Raw genomic sequence first — 21,199 nt, forward strand, 5'->3', positions numbered from 1 at the left:
AGGCTGGAGAAGGAAACAAATCAATACCCAGAGTGATGTTCCTAGTCAGCCGCGGCTGCTCACCTGCCTCTTCTCTCAGAGGAGTTTGGTCAAGAGCCAAAGATGCAAAGGTCTCTTGGCCTTACTTGTCACTTATGACCAATCTTGTCCTTTGGAAGGCTGCAGGACACTGTGCATGGATTGCTAACAGGCTGGATTGCCTGGTGAATTGCCCGGGGGAGGCTGTCAGTACTCTTCCCCTCCGAAACACTGCCCACATCTCCATGCCAGAACGTGGCACCTGGCTGTGCCACCCGACCTAGTGCTAAATGAGTTGAGGAATCCAAGCTAGTTTCTCAGCAGGAGAACTTGGCTCTCATGCATTAGCAGTCTGCTAATGCAGCTCTTTCCTCTTTGATAGCAATGCTAGCTGAGTAAGAATTAGTCTGGAAATCTTTACGTCATGCTGCATTGTGCAGCACAGGCATACCTAACCGTTAAAGTGAAAAGCCACAGCAACCCTAGAGCAGAACAGAATAGTAGAGCTCCCATTTCTGCTGCCACCTTGGTGTATGGAAACATTGCTTCTTCAAGGAGTTTTAACTTGATTGCTGAAACATCCTTTTAAGCAGGCCTTCTCCTAAGCACAAATTCAAAAAATAGAGGAAGCTGATCAGAACTTAAAATACTACCGTCGAAACCTCAGTAATGTGCCTGCCCTGTGAGGCACGAGAGCTTCTTTAAAACTTTATTTCCAGCTAAAACTAAACCTGTGCTTCAGATGTTCCTGGACATTTGTTTACTATCAGAAGGTAGAAACTTTCTATATATTTACATGGAAGCAACATTTTGGTTGTTACTGAGCCATAGGTCAATATTATTAACAGGAACACAAACAGAGCTTGGGTAGTGATTTTCCCCACTCCATATTTCCAAAGCAACTTTCGTCAGAAGATGACATTACACTATAGGACTACCCGTTTTAGCAATGAAAGATGATTCCAAGAATTGCTATTATTTTATGAGTTTTCAAATAAGGCTTAGCTCAATGAGTTATTTAGTGTTACCAGAGATACTCTTTGCCTTGAAATTCCTCCAAAAAAATGGGAGCATGGGTATTCTCTTTCTTCTACATGAGAACAAATTAAAGAAATTAAAGGATTCATCTCTTTATGACAAATAAGATACAAAGCTCAAAACCATACGAAAGCCAGCATAATTTGCTTGGGCGTTTTGGTAAGTGTGGTTTCAACTGTGTAATCTATAATTGTTTCAGTATGTGTATATGTCCTTCTGTTACATACGTTCTCATTACTAATGAAGTAACTACATAATTAATAATATGAAGCTTCCCTATAGTTTTCAGTTGTTATTTCTTGGTTATTGCATAGAATGAGACCACAGGCATGTGAAAATTCTCAGCTGAAGAGCTAATCAGAGTGAAAATTAGACCCCATTCCTGCAGCTGCTGCCTGTGGAGGCACAGCACTTCGCTATTGTAATATTGCTTTTTGCTGTAAGATTACTTTTTTGAATTTTTATGGACTTTCAGCTGTATAAGTGCAAGATCAGGCAGCTTTTCAGAATGGAAAAAAAAAGAAAAAGAAAAAAGAGGCTGATATAGACTGTATTCAAAGGAACAGAATCTAGGAAGGGAAACAAGCTATTAGTCACTCACAGGGCAGAGTGCTGCATGGACTAAACAATAAAACAGAGCCAATAACATCCTAGTCCTGCTCTGATTCTTACTTTCTGTTTCTCCAGCATCAGCCTTTTATGTCTGGCTGAGTTTTCTGTAGTCTTCATAATTTCTCATACTTTTCATGGGAACTCTCTGGTCCTTTTAAATTGCATTTTCTTTGCTCCTTTTTAAAGCCTTCTGCTTTCCTTATGACTTTGTCTCCCTTAAGTGCTGTCTCCCCAGTAAGCATTGTCAGGTCTGTCTCCCTAATTGCCATGTGATCACTTCACCAGCTTTCCTTCCCCTTGACTATCTCCAGTCCTTTTGTCCTCTTCTTCCTGAGAAAAAGCCTTGGGGATCTTTCTCCCATGAAATCTCTGCACCTTCCCCTCATCCCCTTCTGTGTTTCCCTTACTCCTTTCCGCAATTGAATTTTCATCCTTTTATTTCAGTGCCTGTGCATTTCTCCATCTTGGTGCTGGACATGGAGCACACCAACTGCCTCCACAATTTGTACTTTCTTTCCTCTCCACACCCTTGCCAAATGTGAATGATGTAGCTGATTTTTCAGTGACCCAAGGAAACTTTGCTTTTTTTGGTGACATTGCAGCTCCGTCAGGGATGCCAGAGCCCTCGTTCAGTAACTAGCAGCAAAGACAGATACATACATAGTGCCTGCAGGTGGCAAGAAGGAACAGCTCCTTTCATTGCACAGGCAGTTGTTTACTGCCACAGGGTGGTCTGTAGTGACCGAGGAAGGGAATACCATTTCCACAATACAAGTTTTTGTATATGTGTATATATATATATATATATATATGTGCTGTTTAATGGCCATTATTGCCGAAAACACTTAGAAAATCAGATGTGAGCAACAAGGTGAATATTTGCAGCACAAACATCGTGCATTTCCAGTTCCCGCTGTTAACTGATGTAGTGCCCTTTTCCATCCCTCAAGGACTTACCAATTTCTTGTCCCCACTCTTTTCACTGTAATGAGCTAAAGAGCAGGCTTTATTTTAGCTTGACTTTATTTACTTTCCTGCTTTCTTCTCAAATTTCTTTAAACTTCATTTTTCATCCCTTTTAGTATGACAGCAACAGTGCCTAGCTCCATTAAGAAGAGCTATTGGCTCTGTTAGGATGAGGCGACAGCAAATGACGCTTGCACAACTTCTCCAGCTGCCTGAGAGAGAAGTCTGCTTTACACCAGCTGCACCCAGGCCTGAGCACAGTGAAGGCAGGTCCTGGTAGATCTGCAGTACCTCAGGCATTGCAGCTGCTGGGATGCTCTCCTGGGTACTCTTAGCTCTGGTGAGATGTGCTTGGTCTCTGCAGACACCCAGAACCAGTTAGGACATTGGAACAGTCAGTCTGCCTTTCCTCTCTTTTCCCAGTCCCTGGAGGTGAAGGGAAGGCTTGTATTACATGGTTATGTTCCCTTTCTGTCTGCCAGGTGTCTTATCTGTATCTCTTCCTGTCTGAAAAGTCATATCTGAAAACATAATTGTGGCAAGACTGGGCAGGGACACCAAACCACCTGCCTCTTGTGATTTTCTGCAGAATTTGAGTTCAGATTCCCAGTCCACTTCAGATTCATGGTCCTTCTATCTTTGCCCCCTCTACTTGAAAGAATATGCACTCTACCCACATCTAAATACTCTCTATTTTGCTCATCTTAGGCCCAAATTCTTTCCTCTCTCTCCCCCCCCTGCTTTTACACCAGTCTAGATTTACACTCTGCCTTACATGTATGCCTCATTTGTATCACTGTAAAAAAGAAGAGAATCAAACCTTACAACTGTAAACAAGAAATCCCCAGAGACACAATAGCATTCTTACTCACTTCGATTTTTTTCCTGTAAGTAAAAGAGAATTGGAAAAGCCTAATTGAAATTGATCCTGATTTTCTGAAACACTGAATGGTGCTGACCTAAATCAAAGTTTTATAGCAGTTATTCATGAAACAATCATGGAACTGAAGAGAAAAAAAAAATTGTCAAAACAGCTAAGAAATATCAATATTGTTTTTCTGGCTCAGGAAACAACATCAGTCTTGGAGCTGCAGAGTGTTATAGTCTTATTCAGATAGGTGGCTCGCAGAAATCCAAGAGATCTGTCCTGCTGTTTCCAGAATGGATAATGTCACAAAAGCCTAATCTCAGTGTGGCAGTAGCAGTGACAGCAGTCTAGGAGAGACTCACTGCTGGCTAGATGGAAATAAGAGATCATCGACAAATCCAGACAGGGCTGCAGAAAGGACCGATGAGAATTATGTAAGGTTTTGTGTATAGAGGTTAGGATGGAGGAGAAGCAGAAGGAAACAGTTCAACCCCTCAGTCCCAAAACTGAATCAACCCTAAGCAAAACTATAAAAGCCACGAAGGAACAAAATTTAGAATATGATTCCTTTTCTGCTATGTAGAAAAAAGAAAAGTCTAAAAGACTTCTTTATAAAGATACGGGCAACATAAAGAGCCTGTGAGACATGCCTGTGGTTTTAATTACATATGAATATTCTGCAAAATGTTTTTTTAATGAAAAAAGAAAGTGCAATAACAATTCTTCATCTTATTCCGAAGAACAGTGCAGTAATCTGAAATGCTTTTAGACCCGCTGCCCTAAACTAGCTGCCAGTGCAAGTTAGATAAAATATTCAAAAAGTTTTGTCATTCACTGATATGTGCCAAAGCAGACATCTCCTTCCCGTAAATGATAACTTTTAATGCTGTTAATGAAGTCATATTCTGCTAATGCACTCAATATTTTTCTTGGAGCAAGAACCACAGCTTTCTGGATTTCAGTCTAGTGTGGTGCCATCCTTTTTGATTTTCATAGCTGCTTCTAGGTTGTAGAGTAGCCATTAAACTTAACAGCAATGACAGTTTTGGAAAGATAGTAATTCTGTATGCTGGAAATGATTATCAAAGCCTTTATTACTTGAGTGCTTAGAAAGAGAGAAGTACTGTAACGTCTAAATCCCACAAAAGCTGATTATTTTCCTCCTGAGCTGCAGACACAGATCAAGAAAATGCACATGAATAGTAGGAAAGGAGCTGCAAAAGCAGGACTGCTGAAAACATTGTTCTGGGCTAGATATCTTTATCCAACATCCTATTTATCAGTTCTGAACTGCTAGGAACCATTATTTTAAAAACAAACAAACAAACAAAAACCCAAAACACTCAGTGTGCAGAGTCTGTAATTACTATTGTAGTAACTTACATGGTATAGACTTTTAATCTCTCAGTATCTGCACATAAACTGTAAAGCAAGAGAATATAAAACATATATGTGAGATAGCAATCAATGAGCAAACAGCAGAGTAATACCAAGACAAGACTTTGTTCAGAGAAAATAGAGAAACCACAACTTTTCCAGAAGAAGCTAGGGCGAGGCAGGGAGGAGGGGAGAAGATTCATCATCCATTCACTGTAGACAAGCTCTTTCCAAATAGACTATTTAGCGCTGGATAAATGAATGATGAAGAGTTGATCCCTCTAGGACATAAATCTGGGATTCCAGCTATAGTATGTCTTTTTAACCAAAGTTGTTGCTTCAGTCATTAAATTAGCTTTTCTTGCTCTAAGAGATTCAAGGCAACATGAGCAAAACATTAGCTTCTTTTTAATTAATGGACTGCCTCTGCTACATCTTCCATAACATGGGATTCAAACAAGGAATACAAATATTGGCCTCTGAGCTTTTCCAAGGCAAGCTTTGCAGCTAAAGAGAAATAATCCAGGAAAGGACATATAAGAAAGAAGCCATTAAAGCTGAAAAACAGAAGTCCAAAGCTGAAAAATAAAACCCCAGACCTCCAGGCCTGATATATATATAAACACTAGCCTTGTAAACCCCTATTGAGATGCTTTATTACAGTGGTCTATATTCAACTTTCCAGCCCATACAGTGGCCAGAAGAGGTTGCTAATATTGGTCATGGTGACAGGGAACTAATCTCAAGGCAAATATGGAGAGTAAATCCTATCCAATGAAGTTTGAGTTTAGGAGCCAAAATTCAGGCAGAAATGTGTGAGGCACGGACACATTAATTTCTAGTTGACACCTGCAGTTTTTCTTAGACCTTGGATTTCCTGAGACTGACAGGAAATAAACAGTTGAGTTCACACCTCTGGCATGCTTTGTACGTGTTGTGTGGACTTAATGGCACTTGCATTTTCTGTGATTAGACATTGACAGGTTCACAGCCTTATATATCCATTAAAGCACAAGAGAAACACCCTAGCATTTCTGAACTGACCAAAGTCTATTCAGTACTTACAAATTGCCTGTAGCACTATGTAATTGCTGCAAAGCTTGGCATGACAGAAAATTTCCACCTACTTGCAAATTTTAAATAGATGGGTATTTGCCCACAGTTAGAAAGTTCAAAGCATTTAATTTTACAATTGTAAGTGGATATCACTACTGAGAGTAGTGAAAACTCTGCTTCTACTAAGCAAATAAAACCTCTGCACCTCCTAAAACTTGCAAAGAAACAGTTTCAGAGACACGCACAAGAGTGTGCAAACTCAGACTGGTTCCTACTGAAATGGACATTTACTGGAAAAGACAGGCTGAGGCAAAAAAATAACAGGCCTTCCTTTAAAAGGTGATTTCACAGTAAGGGAGGTCTCCTCTGTGGCTGGGGAGAAACCGTAGTCATGAACAAGCCACAGAAAAAACAGAAAGTCCCACCTGTATGGAGTACATCCACAGCTATTGAAAAGAGCTCTATACAGCAATCAGAGCCCACTAGCCCCTTTCTTTCCTTTTCCATCCTCCATGTGTGTGAGAGAGACAGGGGCTTCAGTTAAACAAAAATAAAAGAAAAATTAACACAGTATTGTGTTCATGCAGGAACTCCCTTAAAATAGCTTAAAACAAGCATCTGCCAGCTGACTGGTTTAGCCATCACTAGAGCCATGTATTTGATTCTGTGGAGACAGGTAGTTAAAGACAGCAAGGGAAAGCAGGATGGGTCACCAGAGGATCCAACATTTCAGACTTTCATTAAAATTTTCTTGTTCTAATATGAAAATCCCAAGTTAAAGATTCTCATCATGCTGGTACAAAGCTTTTGTTTAGACTTATGCACCTGTGCTACTGAAAGTTAAACTGCCTCTGAAACCTGTTGATGTTGAATGCTCTCATAAAATGTACACTTGATATTTACCACTGTTTTCAGTGAAGTTACAAGCGCTCAGATTACCTCAGGTCCGTAAACGAAGAGAAAGTGAGCATATGATGTGCACCAATAAAATTAATTTCTGCACATGAAGTAATAAGAAATACCCAATAATTACCCAGTATTTGAAGTCCCTCAGAGTCACCTTCAAGCAGTCAGAGAAATAGGAAAAAAAGCAAAGCCCTTGTGATCGTATTATTATATTCTTCCATGAGGAAGGGATTGGGTGGGCCATTCAGAGACTGTCTAAATTAAAGCCTATTAGTTCTTGCAAAACAAACAAACAAATGAACAACCAACCAATCAACAAACAACCCAGAAAAACCCACCTGCCCCAAACTGAGATCATCAATGCTATACACAGTGCTGATTCGAATGATGTGAGAAAAATAAAACCAACTGCTTTACCAAAGGAATACTTTTCTTAAAATCCTGAAATAACTAAGAAAAGTTATTGGAAACCATTTTATTAGAGAAAAATACAAATTTGGCTAACCTGATCAATCAGAGCATCCGGCTGCACTATCTAGAAACTGAAAACTGGTGTTAAAAAGCCAGATAGCTAAAGAGCCAGACAGATGGCACTGTAATAGATGTGGATTCACTGAACTTTTGGTCTTTTTATCTTGATGACTTTCTTAATGACTTGACTTTCAACTGAGTTCTGGATTGGCACAGAGCATCTCAGAGAACTAATATCCTTAAACTAAAAAGAAGATAAATCTGCAATGTAAATGTAATTTAGGCCATGTTCCCCATCAATGCTTTTTATATACTGTGGCTAAAGAACAAAGGCTGTTTTTTCATGCTGACTCTACTCTATGACTACTATCTCTAGTGCTAGAGCCCTTCTTGTTGCACTTTTATCCACACTATGTCCACCATAGCTAGTGAAGATTACTGACCTGTACTTTTCAGATCTGAAGCTGCAATAAAATTTAAAGCTATGCCGTCAGCTGCAGTGTAACTGAAGCATGTTGTGTGAGTGAGAACATTATGCTCTAGTGTTACAGAAGGATCAGAGCTTACAGCCCTGCAAAACATCATCTGATACGTGCACTGGGTAAACATCACGCCATTTCTCAGCTGGCTGATTTGCTAATGTGTAATATATATCACTCAAATCAGTGGAATGGAAGTACAGACTGCTGGAGCCAGGTAGCTTCAACTGGATGACTTCACAGAGATGAAGCAAAATTAAAGGCATCCAACCAAAGGGATATACACTGAACTCACACAGAGCTGCCAGACCTTCAACTGAAAATAGCCAAGCCTGGTTTTTATTGCTTCTGAGTTTCCGCTGCTTTTTTTTTCATACAGCAATACCTGGCTCAGTAGGTTAAAGCACAGGCACAGTCTTTGTAACTGCTGAACATGTAATGAGAATATGTAATATTTCACCCTGTACTAACCTTGGTTTATTTCCACATTTTTTCCCTTTCTTTGTTTCATCTGTATCATCTTGATGTCTATCCTGCGACCCTGTTCATTTGTAGAAGGCTATGTTCTTGATAGATCTTCTGATGTGGAAGTCTCTTTCAACTGCAAAGCTCTTCCTTTGGCTTGCTTCTTTCTGTGCACATTTCTGATGTGTCATTGCATGCTGGTACAGAGAGAGATGTCATCTTTCTGAGAATTCAGAATGACAGCAAACGCACATATGAGCTAAATTTTTAATGACTGATCACACTGCTCCTGATGGTGTTAGGCACTGAAAAACAAGCTTGACTTCCAACATACACGTCTACCATGGACTGGTAGGAAGAAAGACAACATAGTCTTTTGAAGAACTGCAAAGGCTTCATGTTTGACCATGTGCCAGAAAATCCATACTGATAGTTAAATTGGCATTGATAACCCCCTGAGATATATCCCAGCTAAGTAAAATGTATTACAATATTACATTGTAATGTAATATTGACTCAATATTACAAATGTGAGTTTTCCTAGGACCTTAAATAGTAACAATACTAGTATTTAGTTTTACCTGTATTATAAAACTTACCATGGTTTTCAGAGTAATTTGAGTCTATAATCAAACACCACCCATAAAACAGTATTAACAGGATTTAAAGTTCATTTTTACTAACAAAGGTCCTCGTGACCCTACCTGACTGCTAGTGCAGAAACTATATGACAATCTGTATATCCATTTCAAGCATAATAGTGCAAGTGCCAATATCAAAGTGAGCTCCACAGTAGGAACAAAGCCAGAGTATGCATTAGAGATTGCCACTTTTGATTAGGATTCTTTGAGTAGTCAGAAAGAAACATTTTGCATTCTAACTAAATCTTTTACCATCTGAATAGGTGGAAATTTAATACAGGCTATTTCAAACTTGAGCTAGCCTGATGAAATATAAAACATGAATCAGTTTAAGAATTCAGAAGGCCCTAAACTTATTGCAGACATAACAATGCATTCAGCTCTACTAATCACCTCCAGCGCTTTTGACTGAGCACTTGCAGTAAAACTGCTTTTTGTACAAATGAACTTCGTCTTTCAAACCGTGAGGTTTGTTCCAATTACCTTCACGTGCATGTTATTTCTTCTGCAGCTTTTTAGTACATTGGCTCCCCCTCCTGTTTATTTGCTGTAAGTAATAAACTGGTCAAACGGTGCCAGTTGCAGAAGTTTCTCAGCATTTACCATGATTTCTTTTTTGGAATCTCTTTTCTGAGGTTCTCAAGAAGACTGTTTCTCAGGTATCCAAGTGAAGGACACAATCCTGTTTCAATACATAAGAATAGCTGGGTCCAAAACAGTGGTGTATATGAAATAGTTAAACCTAATGTCATTGTGTGAGGGATAGTTAAAAAACAAATCCTTTCCAGTGAAAAAAAATATTTTAAACAATGAAAAAGGCAATGAAAGAAGGATTTTTCAAGTAAAGGCATTAGCTGGAAACGTTAAAAAACAGTCCACTACAGTTAAGAGATGTGTAAATTAAAGAGGACATTGGAATAGTGTAAGTACAAGAAGCTGCCTGCAGTTCAGCCACTACAAAAGAAGTATAAAGCATAACAGTAACAGGTAACATGAAGAAGAGAAAGACCAGATGGGTAAGATAACCAGTGATCATTTGTACATGAGAATTAGAATTAAAATTTCTGGAATTAAAAATGCGGTACCTTTCCTTTAAAAATAGCACTGGAAGAACTCCAAATCTAATAGCAATAGCAAGTAAACTGAGACACTAATCGGAAATAGAATTAGAGTCTTACAGAAAACGTGGTGATATATGCAGAAGTCTGATTTCCATTCCTGTTCTCCAAACAATCAATCAGCAGCGGAAGGAGAAATGCGAGAAATGCTTTCAGGGAAAGACTGGTTACAGCCAGTGTAGGCACATTCCTGCAACGAAACATGGGTAAGAGCACCTGATTGTTGAGGCTAACAGTGACATGTAAGTGACACCAATTATGTTTATAAAATTCAGTGTATGTGGTGCATTTCCCCTGCTTGTCTGGAAGCACTGTGCATAGGGAATGCGCGCATCATCATGCTGCATCTCACAGTAAAAAAACCCAACAGAGACATAGTGCAGGTAAAAGCCACATAAGATTCTACCTGCTCTATTTAGCTCTATTAAAAAATTAGAATAAAAAAAGATCAATAAAAGGAAGTGTCACATATATTAAAGAATCATCAGACATCTTAAAAAGAAATTGTCACCAGACATCACAACCGAATGGGGTCATCTGCAGTGAATTTCTGCAGATTATCTCAAAGATGAGAACACTACTTGATGTTTCCATCAAGAGCTTTTGAGTGTTTATGACCAGAAGACTGACACTGTGGTGAGACAGGGACGGCACAGTCTTACATTCAAAAATAGTTTTTAACACATGGAGAATGAGAAAGGGGAAGACGCATCTGGAGAGTGGGTTATTCTCAAAGGAACAAGACAAGGGCTCAAGTTGCCTGAGCAAGCTGCAGCGAACAGTGTTAATGAGATGTAAAACCAGCAGAGCAATGACTTCTCCACTGCCAGGTTTATTTTTATCCAAGACTGTTTAAAAGTAAATGCATAAACAACCTGGAAAGAATACACCACCTCTCCTGCTCCAAGGTACATGTTTTGAACACACTGCTATAGTTAGCTCCTCCTTTGCTCATTTTCCTCTGGGTCTCCTTTTGCAAAATGACAGCTCCAACAGAGGTATAGAGCATCTTCTTCCCAGCACACAAGTTCAGTTTGGTGATTAGTGCAGCCTTCTGGAAATTTGAGGATGTGGATCTGTATCCTGTCACAGAAGCAAACATGTCATCCACATCTCTTACCTTCTGTGACACTTCTAATCAGAAGCCAATTATTCAAAAGGTGTCCGTCATTATTTCCTGTATTTCATAACAACAGAAAGATCATGGAAAAACCATGCACATATTCACATGCAAGCTCTGAATCACATGGAGGTGGTGACAACCACCTGGTATTCTGACAGCCATTGCAGCACTGGGAAGGGACAGGACTTCACATCATTCCCCAGGATTAACACTTCCTACTGCTAGCTCTGGGCTGCTCGCCTCCCAGAATAACCAGGTTTTCAGGACATCACTGTGAAACAGTTCAACTCATCTGATATACAGTAATGCAGAGAATTCTGTCGGCTTTGGCCCTGAAAAGGCAAATGATGAGGCTTACTACGGAGGTAAATGTGTGCACTTCAATGATCTTTGATATAGAGAGACTAGAGTATCTAACAGTTCTTAACTATTTAACTATAGCTATTTAATTTCTATTCTCCCCCATAAGAGAAACATAATGTATCACATCTAGTTTGGATCACTAATAACATATTTATACTAAAAATAAAAAATATAAAGTATTACATAATCCCAACAAGATTAGATCTATTAAAATGCACACATCTTTACTGAAGTGACTATCTACAATTGCATATATGGCTACGTGTGGAACTTTCCCAAATTAAACTGTTTGTAGCATGATTACTCTTGAATCATTAGACTCTGAATAGAAAAAGACCTTCTGTATCACTAAATTTGAATGGGATGCATCAATAACTTCTATCCTTCTAAAAGTATCCTGCCAATTTCATTTTGGTTTTGAGAAGTCATGCTGTGAAACTGTACTTTTGAATTTTACCTTTTTTCCAGTCATTATCAACTGACCAGATATGACAAGGTGACCCACTTCGTCAACAAGGAAAGGCTGTGGATGTTGTCTGCCTAGACTTTACTAAAGCCTTTAACACAATTTCCCACAGCATTCTCCTGTTCTCCTGGAGAAACTGGCTGCTCATGGCTAGGACAGGTATATGCTTCACTGGGTGAAAAACTAGCTGGCTGGCAGAACCTAAAGAGCCCTAGTGAATGGTGTTAAATCCATTAGTGGCTGGTCACAAGTGGTGTTCCCCAGGGCTCAGTACTGGGGCCAGTTCTGTTCAATATCTTTATCGATGATTTGGATGAGGGGGTCAAGTGCACCCTCAGTAAATTTGTGGGTGACACCAAGTTGGGCAGGAGTGTTGATCAGCTGAAGGACAGGGAGGCTCTGCAGAGGGATCTGGACAGGCTGCATTGATGGGCCAACAAGGCAGAGTGTCGGGTCTTGCACTTGAGCCACAACAACGCCATGCAACGCTACAGGCTTGGGGAGAAGTGGCTGGAAAGCTGCTCAGTGGAGTGACAGGACAAGAGGTAACGGCCTCAACCTGCACCAGGGGAGGTTTAGACTCGGTATTAGGGAAAAATTCTTCACAGAGAGGGTTGTCAGGCGTGGGAACAGGCTGCCCAGGGAAGTGGTGGAGTCACCATCCTTGGATGTATTTAAAACATGTAGATGTGGCACTTAGGGACATGGTTTAGTGATGGACTTGGCAGTGCTGGTTAACGGTTTGACTTGATGATCTTAAAGGTCTTTTCCAACCTAAATGATTCTATGTTATTGACATCTTTATGCATTTGCACAACTACATGTGAAAATACTGCAAGATCAGTTTTAAAGGCATGCCCCATCAGATCTGTGAACTAGTAGCCAAGAACCATTTTTATGCAATGGTGCAATGTTTGGCAGTGGTATCTTGATTCCCTAATTTGGAACTGCAAAGGAACTACTGAAACGCCAAGAGTCTAGACTGGTATTGCTACTGGGAAGAAAAATGCTAAAGTGCTTCTTCATAAAACAAAGGCAAACCCCACTCCTCCTTCTCTGTAAAACTAGAAATGAAAGAGCTAAAGCTTGATTCCACAACCAATCTGGACGCCTCCCTCCCCTCCCCCCCTCCCCCCCTCCAAAAAACCCAACCAGACACTTGCATTAACACTTACCTAAACAAGTAATAATCTAACCTTTCACTTCAATATACTTTGCTGACCCACTAGTAGAAATACCATAGTGTTTGTCCAGTGTAAATGGCTGCTAGCTATCCGCTACAACAAATCTTATAAGCTGTTGCTGTCTAGGGCTGTAACTGTAGAAAGATGAAATTCTGAAGGTCAGAAGGGTCTTTTCCCTAAAATGTGAAGAAAGATGCATCTCCAAACTAGAATTTAAAAGTTCCATTTTCTCCATCTTCACTGGTATGTATAAGCTCCACTAGCCTTTGCAGAGAGGTCTCTGAGGTGCAGATAGAACAAGCCAAGCTGAACTGTCCCCCCTACTTACTTTGGGCAAAGGACCACTCTGCTTTCTCCTGAAGGAGTTTTTCTGCTGATGGGTAACTTACTGTTTGTAAATTGTTGCCTGTGCAGAATTAAATGCCACCTTACTGCAAAATCCTCTTCTCTACAGCCTGTTTCTTCTCCAGCTTAACTAGGTAAGAAGAGCAGCTTGGATATTACAGTCCTTTTTCACCTCATAAAGGTACTGGCAGAGCAGAAAGCATCACAACTCTCTCCATGCAATCCACCACAATCATTTCAGTGAAGTGCAGAGCCACGCAAGGTTACATTCTGTATCTACAACTGCTCCACCAGGATTTTGGCAGAGTGAAAACTAAATTCTGCAGAGCCATAAAGGTGTTACGATGAACACCACTTTTGAAAACTGGAACAGTAATAAACTACTACAATTTGAAGGTTTATCTCTTAACAAGCTTTTAGTAAAGCTGCTGGTCAATACTAAGTCTGCAAGAAACCCTGCTTGTATATTTAGTTAGAAAAATCACAACACACATGGTTAGCAATTGAGACAACTTGTTTGTAACCTTAATTCTTTTCACTCATTAATTCTGAGTAACAACAGCTCTTTGCACCTCAGCCATTAAGCATACTGTTCTACTTGTTATGACTCCAGCTCGGGCAATCCTATAGCACAGCTACTGCCTTCAGGATACTTTTGAGTTTTCTGCCCTGTCCCGCTCAGGGAAACACAGCGAAAGTGCTGTTAAAGAGAACACCTGTGGAAGAGCTCAGCTTTGTTCCTTCTAGTACAAAACACTTTCCAACTTTGCCACACTTGTAAGTACTTTTCACACCAGCTCATCAGCATTTACTTTTTTTCATGCTGAGCTTCTGCTCATCTTGTTTCCTAACGATGGAAAGCTGGACTCCCAAACTTTTGTCTACATTCCCCATTTTTCACTAAATTTCAGACACATACAGCAAACAACTTTTATTTCTTTTTAAATTTTACAGTACTGATTGCTCCGAGTTATGCCTTACTGTTGGTACACAGTAAATACACTCATCTGAACAATTCACTTGGTATGAAAAAAATGCAGTTAAAACATTAAAAATACCACTTTACACTGTGCAAAACAGAACCTTCAGAAGTAACAACATTGGCTGTAACAGCCAGGCATGGAGAAAGACTGTTTCCCCTTCAGTCTACCAGCACATTTTTCTTGCACCCCTTCATCTGAAATTGCCTGTAACAGTAGGTTTTAAGTGAACGCTTGTGTTGAATTAAGAAGATTTAATTACACTCGGCTTAGTCTTTAGCACCAAGGATGCCTTCCTGTTCTGTTCATTCCCCCAAGAGTGGCTGTTTTGGAAGATTTGCTGAACAAAGGGCTTTCAGTCACATTTCAAAACTGCAAATGTTTCTGAAGGGGAATTATACTCTACTGGTGCATGCAGCTGTCAGCCTGGATAAATTAGGTAACATGCTTCCCCTAGATAAAAGAAAAGTGGCTGGGCACAATTGCCATGTCACAAATAGTACTTAAGTCAGATGAAATGCATTCTTATTGCAAGCTTTAGACAGATTAATGTATACCACAACACCTAGCACTAATTAAATTTAGAAAAATATTATCTTGGGGTGGTTTGTTTGGGTTTTTTTTAAGTCTTTGTTTTGTTTGGTTTGTTTTTTTTTTTTTAATCTTTAAAGTAACGTAACAGAAGATGTATGGTGGAAGATGCCAAAAACCACCCTGAAAGAGTTGGGCTGTCAAAGCTGTTATGCTGTTGACAATCATTTGATTATTTATATACTTTTTTTTAAACAATGAAGAGGCAGGAAATGTTTATTTATATATTTTTTTAATTCTATGATCAAGAATGACTGAACATTATAGTTATTTAAATTAACCCAATTACATAGTTTCCATTAAGTTAATGGCTGCCAAACAAGCATGTACTTCAGTGACCCACCATGAGCAGTGTTATCTGATGGGTGAGACAGATTTTAAGGTTAGACACAGTATATGTAAAAATAGAAAGTTTAAAAACCAATCTCATCACAGACATTTCCATAGCCATCTCCCTTGTGAAATAAATAAGGCAGCAGATAACTTCTACTTTGTGGCACTTTTGAGGTATGCTATTAAGTCTGCTCTCTCAGACTTCTTCTTAATACCCGCAAAAATCATCTTTGTTCCTGGGATATACTTCTTTGGATTTTCCAAATACTCCATCAGAGTATCCTCACTCCAAGTGATACCTAGAGAGAAGAAAAAAAGATAGTTAGTGACTTTAAAATAACAAACACTTCTGGTTTTGTCCTCCATGTTATTTCACTTTTTGTCAGTACTTTAGAAAGTATCACCAAGAACTGAACATTTTTGTCCCCAGTGACTCAGGAGAGCAGCTCTAAGTTTACCTTTGTTTTTGTTAGCATCCGTGTAAGAGAAGCCCTCAGCTTGTCCAGTCTTGCGTCCAAATATGCCATTCAGGTTGGGTCCAGTCTTATGCTTGCCTCCCTTCTCAACTGTATGGCACTGGGAACATTTCTGGACAAAGATCTTCTTGCCCTTCTCAATATCTCCCATTTTCAGCTCTAGACCAAGAACACACACAGAGGTCAGTGTCGCAATTTCAAGGTCACCTATTCAACAGGAACTTTAAAAGCATTCTGATGGTTTATAAAATGGTATATATGGCCCATCAGCCTAGTAATTCTCCAGCACACTTTCTAGCCACAAGCTATAGCTCCTGGGCTTGAAGACTCACATTGAATCATTAGACTATGTAAAAAGTACCAAGGTGGTAAACATGCTTAAAGGCGGGAAGAGCCTTCCCTCGGCCAAAATAACTGCCCCACCGCATTTAAGCAGCATGGAGATAATTGCTGCAGTGTAAGTTGAACACGGTTTCCACATACAGACTATGTACCTGTAACGGGGAAGTTCCCCACTCACGAATAACCTTGTGTAAAGGGAAGGGCCGCCTGCATGTCCCTCCAGCTGGAGAATCGCACCGGCACCCCTGCTCGGAAGGGGCCGAGGGCAGGCACGAAGCCGCCCCGCTCCCCCCCGAGCACCCGCCACCGGCGCCGCTACCTGCGCGGGGTGCGCTGACAGTCCCCAAGGGCACCCGCACCTCCCGGCACGGCTCTACCCCACGGAGCCTGACCTTGAGGCGGGAGCCGGCTCCCGCCGCCGGGGCACCCTCCCAGCGACCGGCGCGACCCCACCATGGCCCGCGGGCGGCCGCCGCCGCCGCCTCATCCGCAAGGGCGCGCCGGGCGGACGGAGCCGCGCCACCTCCGGCCGGCGGAGCCCGGGTTCCCTCCGCATTCCCCCGGCACCCCGGCCGCAGCCGCCCGCGGCGCGGCCACTGGGCCTCGCGCTGACCTTCCGCCGCGCCCTGGGCGCCTCCTTAGGCCGCGGCCCCGGGCTCCCCCCCCCCGGCCCATGCAGGCGGGAATCGCGCCCCGAGGACAGACGGGAGCGCCGCCCGCGCCGGCCCTCAGCCCGCCCCACCGCCCCGCTCCGCATAACGGTCCCGCCGCGCCGCCAGGCCTAGGCCCGCATACGGACCCGGAGCGAGTCGAGCCCGGCTCCCGCCGACCCGAGCCGAGCCGAGCCGAGCCGCGCCCGCCCCGCCAGCTGCTGCCCGCACCTGCCTGACCCGCCGCCGCTGCGCCCACAGCGGTGACCGCAACCCCGTTACGTCCGGCACCGTCCCGCGTCTGAGCCCAAGGACACGCCGTGCCCGCCCTATGTAACCCGGTGTCGCCGCACCCAAGCTAAGCCGGCACTCGGCCCGCCCCTCCCACCGTGACAGCCAATCGAGTGCCGGCCCTTAGACCTCTGATTGGTTACGGCGCCCGCCCGCCAAAGCTGACGTCACGGCGCTGGTGGCCAGCGGGGTAGGTTGCGACCGGCGAACTCCTTGCGGCGTGGCGTCAGACGTAATGCGGGCACGCCGAAGGACGATGGGGCGCGCGGGAGCGGGGCGGGTCCTCGGCGCGTGCGCAGAGCGGGAGGCCGGTCGCGGTGGGCGGGGCCTGGGCCGTGACGTGCCCGGGAGGCCCCGCCCCATTGTGGCGGGTTGGGGAGGGGAGGGGGCAGCGCTCCGTGGAGTGGGCGGGGCGCAGCGCCGCTGAGATGGTGGCGGAGCCTGCTGGGGTGGTAGGTACCGGGTGGGCAAGAGAAGGGAGGTGTTTGCCTGCACTGCGGGCAGTAAAACTGCGAGACCTCCCGGTCTCCGGCCCCCGAAAAACTTCAGTTCCCCGTGTGCTGCTGCGCTGCGCTAGGGCGGGTTTAAGTGCCCTCCTTAACTGCCTGTGGAGCAGCGAGCAGCGCTAGCCTCAGGTGCCAACGTGAACGAAGAGGGAATGAGAACAGGGTGAAACCCCGTCAGCCAATTCATAAGGACAGTTCTGCAGACAATTCATAAGGATGTTCATATTATCACTCCCTAGTCTGGGGAGAGAGTGTTTTTCCCAGTGCTCACAGTGCCCACAGCATGAGTCACGTATTTGTGAGCCATTTCACCACGAGGTATATACGGTATACTGATACACTCCTCAATTTTCACATCACTGTGATCTCAACAGGACACATCACAATAGAACTAAGTTGCTTATGGTACACACCTAACTTCATGTACTTCATGGGGAGTGAGTGAGTGTGCAATGAAAAGCACTTTAAGTTGGCATCTTGATGACCCAAACCTCAAATCATGTCAAACTCCCAGAATCACGAGGTTGAATGGAAAGATACCAGTTTAAAAACTAAAGGCGTTCACTGTTTCTTTTATTCCCCATTTGGTTTTGAGCCTCCATGGCGCTCTTCACTCATGTTTTCAGACTTTTTACCATGATTGTAAGGACTGTAATTTTATTTAGTAAGGCTTCTGTGTCTTATATGATTCCAGGAGCTAGATGTATGTAACTAATATCAAGACCTGTGACAAGACCCCTGGTCTCTCTTACCTTTAAGAGCAAGGAGCTGAAAGTACCTTTTAAGCTGCTTTAAGAAATTGCAGCAGTGTAAATTCTTAAGCTTCTTTAAGCATTTGCTGTAGACTGATGGGCACTGACATCCATTCAAAGGTTTTCTCTTTCTTCACAGAACGCAGACTTCAAGCATCTGTAGCTCTCGATGTCTGTTGGGTTTTGCCTTCCACGTGTGCATGCTCCATACTGAGCGTTGCATGCTGAGCTCCATGGTTAACCTTTCTGATGCATGTGGAGGGACATTGTAGCCGTGTGATATTAATTTTTTTCCAGGAAGCTGTTCTTGAAAACTGCATCATTATTCCAGACAGTTGAATGTCTTTGTGTTAAACTTTTGGAGTAAGGAAATAATGCTCTGGGGGGAAATGCTGAACCCGTGAGGGTTTCAGCACTGAAGATCAGTGTACTAAAAATCAGTCTGTAAAATGAACTGTTGTCTGTTTTTCCTTATGCCTGGCCATGCAGATGTCTGCTGTGTGAGTGACTGCCAGGAGTCATAGTGGAATACCCTTTCATGAAGGTCTGAATGATACAAATGGAGTATTTGTGGGTTTGCAACCTGTATTGTTAGTGGAAGCAGAGGTTCTGCCTGATATAAAAATATACTAGTTAGGAAGATGTGTTTTCATCAGTAAGAAGTATCTCGAGTCGAGAGGACTTGACTTACTTGTTTAAGCCTGTTTGGGTGTTACTAAGTGTGAATCTGGAGCAACACAGTGCTAACAACTGGTCTATAAGTAGAAGGAGCAGGAAAGAGGGTGTTGCTCAAGATGCTCAGTAGTCTACTTTTTGAAACATTCTGTGGTTGGTAGGACAGATTAATAATGAAATTTTACCTTTCTTTGCGAAGTATAAACGTGTTTGTTATGTGTGAATCCCACACGTGTTGCATGACTTCCCCTGTGGCACAGAATATGTTGAGGGACTTCCAGAGGCGGTGCTGAAGACAAAGTCAGGGCTTTTCTGGCTTTGTGGGTTTGGATTGCTGGAGCAAACTAAAATAACTGAGGGCTCATTTTCAATGCTCTATTATTTTCCTACATGTATTAACATTCATTAGACTTGGTGTGGTTTGCCTAGAAGGTTCATATTTTAGTCTGTCAGTTGTTCACTGTGGTTACACCTGAAATACCTTTGTCTTTTTACTACTTCAGACCATTACACACTGGAACAGTAGTTATTTTGCAATCAGAATTACTGCTATGTAATTTATTTTTCCTTCTTGTCCTGAAGGAAGGAGAAATAAACCAAATGTGCAAAGTCCAATACAAAATGAAACATGGCAAAAGAGCCATCCAGTTCTCTTTAAGAGGTACACTGCAGATACAGGAAGAAAGATGGCCTTAAGGGCCTAGACTGTAACTCAGGAGAACGTGTTTGGGGTTTTTTTCCTCTGTTCAGTAATAATTTCTTGTTTGGTCTCTGACAAATACCTCAGAACCCATTTCTTGTGTTGAAATCATCAGGGATTAGGTGCTTGAGTACCTTGGCCTCTTTTCATCCTCTTACTGCATGGAAGTGAGCCAAAGCGTGAGCTGCTGCTAGTTATCAGCTAACTGTGCTGGTGTCGGTGAGTCCCTGATTTGGGCTGCAGTCATGGGGCTGTGAGCTGGTTTTAAGAGCTGGAGTTATGATCTGAGTCATAAATCTTACTTCATCACAAAATAGTACTGACTAGTTTGCACCATTGTAGTTTCTGATTTGTACTGAAGCTGTCCAGAAGACCTGCACTTCTTTTTTTGATCGTTGCCTTTGAAATTGTTTAAGAGAACGGTGGATCTCGATATCATTTTATCAAAGCCTGGTTTATCAACATGAAAGAGTGATTCTGGGCTGGGATTGAAAAGTTCTTGATGCTAGCATCCTTCAGAAATATTCTGTAGTGGCAAACATGCTTTGAGGGTTACTTTTCAACACAATTACAGTGCAAGTCCTGTCATTTGGAATGTACTAATGGCTTTATGTTATTCACGTCTTTTAACAGGGTGTTTGGATGGAAGACAGGAACCTGCTCACCCAAACAGCAACAAAGGTGAAAAACATCATAGACTGAAGAGTGAATAAAAATGCCTGATTAATGGTGTGCCTCTAATCATTTCTGCTTGCTGTGTTTTATACAGTCTAAAACAGATAGGGTAAATGTGCTACTGCTTGAAACAGCTAGAAAGGCAGAGTCTCTGACATGCTGCAGGATCGCTACGTATTAGGCTCCTTGTTAAGACAGAGCTAAATTTGTGCACAGCATCTACTTTTGTGTAAAACTTTCATCAAGCAAGTCTTGGTTTTATTTTAAGCTCTGTTAGTAGTAATTTCTTGTGGTAGCATATTTATGCTTTGTGCAGCTGTCTCGGACAACATCGTGACTTAAGTTTTTTAATATGTGGATTGCATTCAATGCATATTGGTCATTATTGAAAATATAAAAGCTATTCTCAAAAAGAAGTGCTGTTGCATTGTCACATGCCTATGCTATAAAGATAAAATACTTGGGAGTGGGACATAGAAGTATTTTCTGCACCTTAAGGTGCAGAGTAGCAGTTGAAGGATTTGATCTTAGCAGATGAAGGCAGAACTGTGGTTTTGGAGAGTGAGTTTTGTAGGGCTGTGGATGCAACTACTTGGCAGGAGGGGAAAGAAAGGATATTCTACTATGAGAGGTTTCAGGTGAGGAGAGAGGCTGAGAATTGCCTGTCCAGTATGTTGTTGTAGACTCCAGTTAGGGACAGGGCGAGGCAATGCTGCTCACCATCGCGGTAAG

General features: G+C 42.2%; 1 protein-coding gene and 2 long non-coding RNA genes across 4 annotated transcripts; 1 reads left to right on the top strand and 2 right to left on the bottom strand.

Moving 5' to 3' along the window:
- Positions 1–8,241: 8,241 nt before the first annotated feature.
- Positions 8,242–20,509, bottom strand: LOC115607992. The gene is made up of 3 exons (XR_003991424.1): positions 20,424–20,509; positions 19,604–19,606; positions 8,242–8,252 (listed from the first exon to the last, which is right to left on the bottom strand). It is a non-coding gene; the product is annotated as an uncharacterized LOC115607992 (long non-coding RNA).
- On the bottom strand, positions 14,413–17,383 carry LOC115607984 (cytochrome c). Of its 2 annotated transcripts, none has more exons than XM_030485995.1 (3): positions 17,100–17,383; positions 15,859–16,035; positions 14,413–15,699 (listed from the first exon to the last, which is right to left on the bottom strand). In XM_030485995.1, exons 2-3 carry the CDS (start codon positions 16,025–16,027, stop codon positions 15,554–15,556), a joined length of 315 nt encoding a protein of 104 aa, XP_030341855.1. In that variant the 5' UTR covers positions 16,028–16,035; positions 17,100–17,383; the 3' UTR covers positions 14,413–15,553. The 2 variants fall into 2 exon arrangements, with proteins under 2 accessions (XP_030341855.1, XP_030341866.1); XM_030486006.1 differs by having other exon boundaries at positions 17,104–17,243.
- LOC115607989 lies at positions 17,949–20,533 on the top strand. The gene is made up of 2 exons (XR_003991423.1): positions 17,949–17,983; positions 20,426–20,533. It is a non-coding gene; the product is annotated as an uncharacterized LOC115607989 (long non-coding RNA).
- Positions 20,534–21,199: the final 666 nt, after the last annotated feature.

Source organism: Strigops habroptila, chromosome 1, assembly GCF_004027225.2.
Source record: "Strigops habroptila isolate Jane chromosome 1, bStrHab1.2.pri, whole genome shotgun sequence".
In the NCBI taxonomy this organism is placed as follows: Eukaryota; Metazoa; Chordata; class Aves; order Psittaciformes; family Psittacidae; genus Strigops; species Strigops habroptila.

Coding starts and splice junctions, on each gene's coding strand:
- LOC115607984 (XM_030485995.1), bottom strand. CDS start 16,027: ATGGGAGATATTGAGAAGGGCAAGAAGATCTTTGTCCAGAAATGTTCC. Junction 15,700..15,858: donor GGATGCTAACAAAAACAAAG/GTAAACTTAGAG, acceptor TCTTCTCTCTAG/GTATCACTTGGAGTGAGGAT.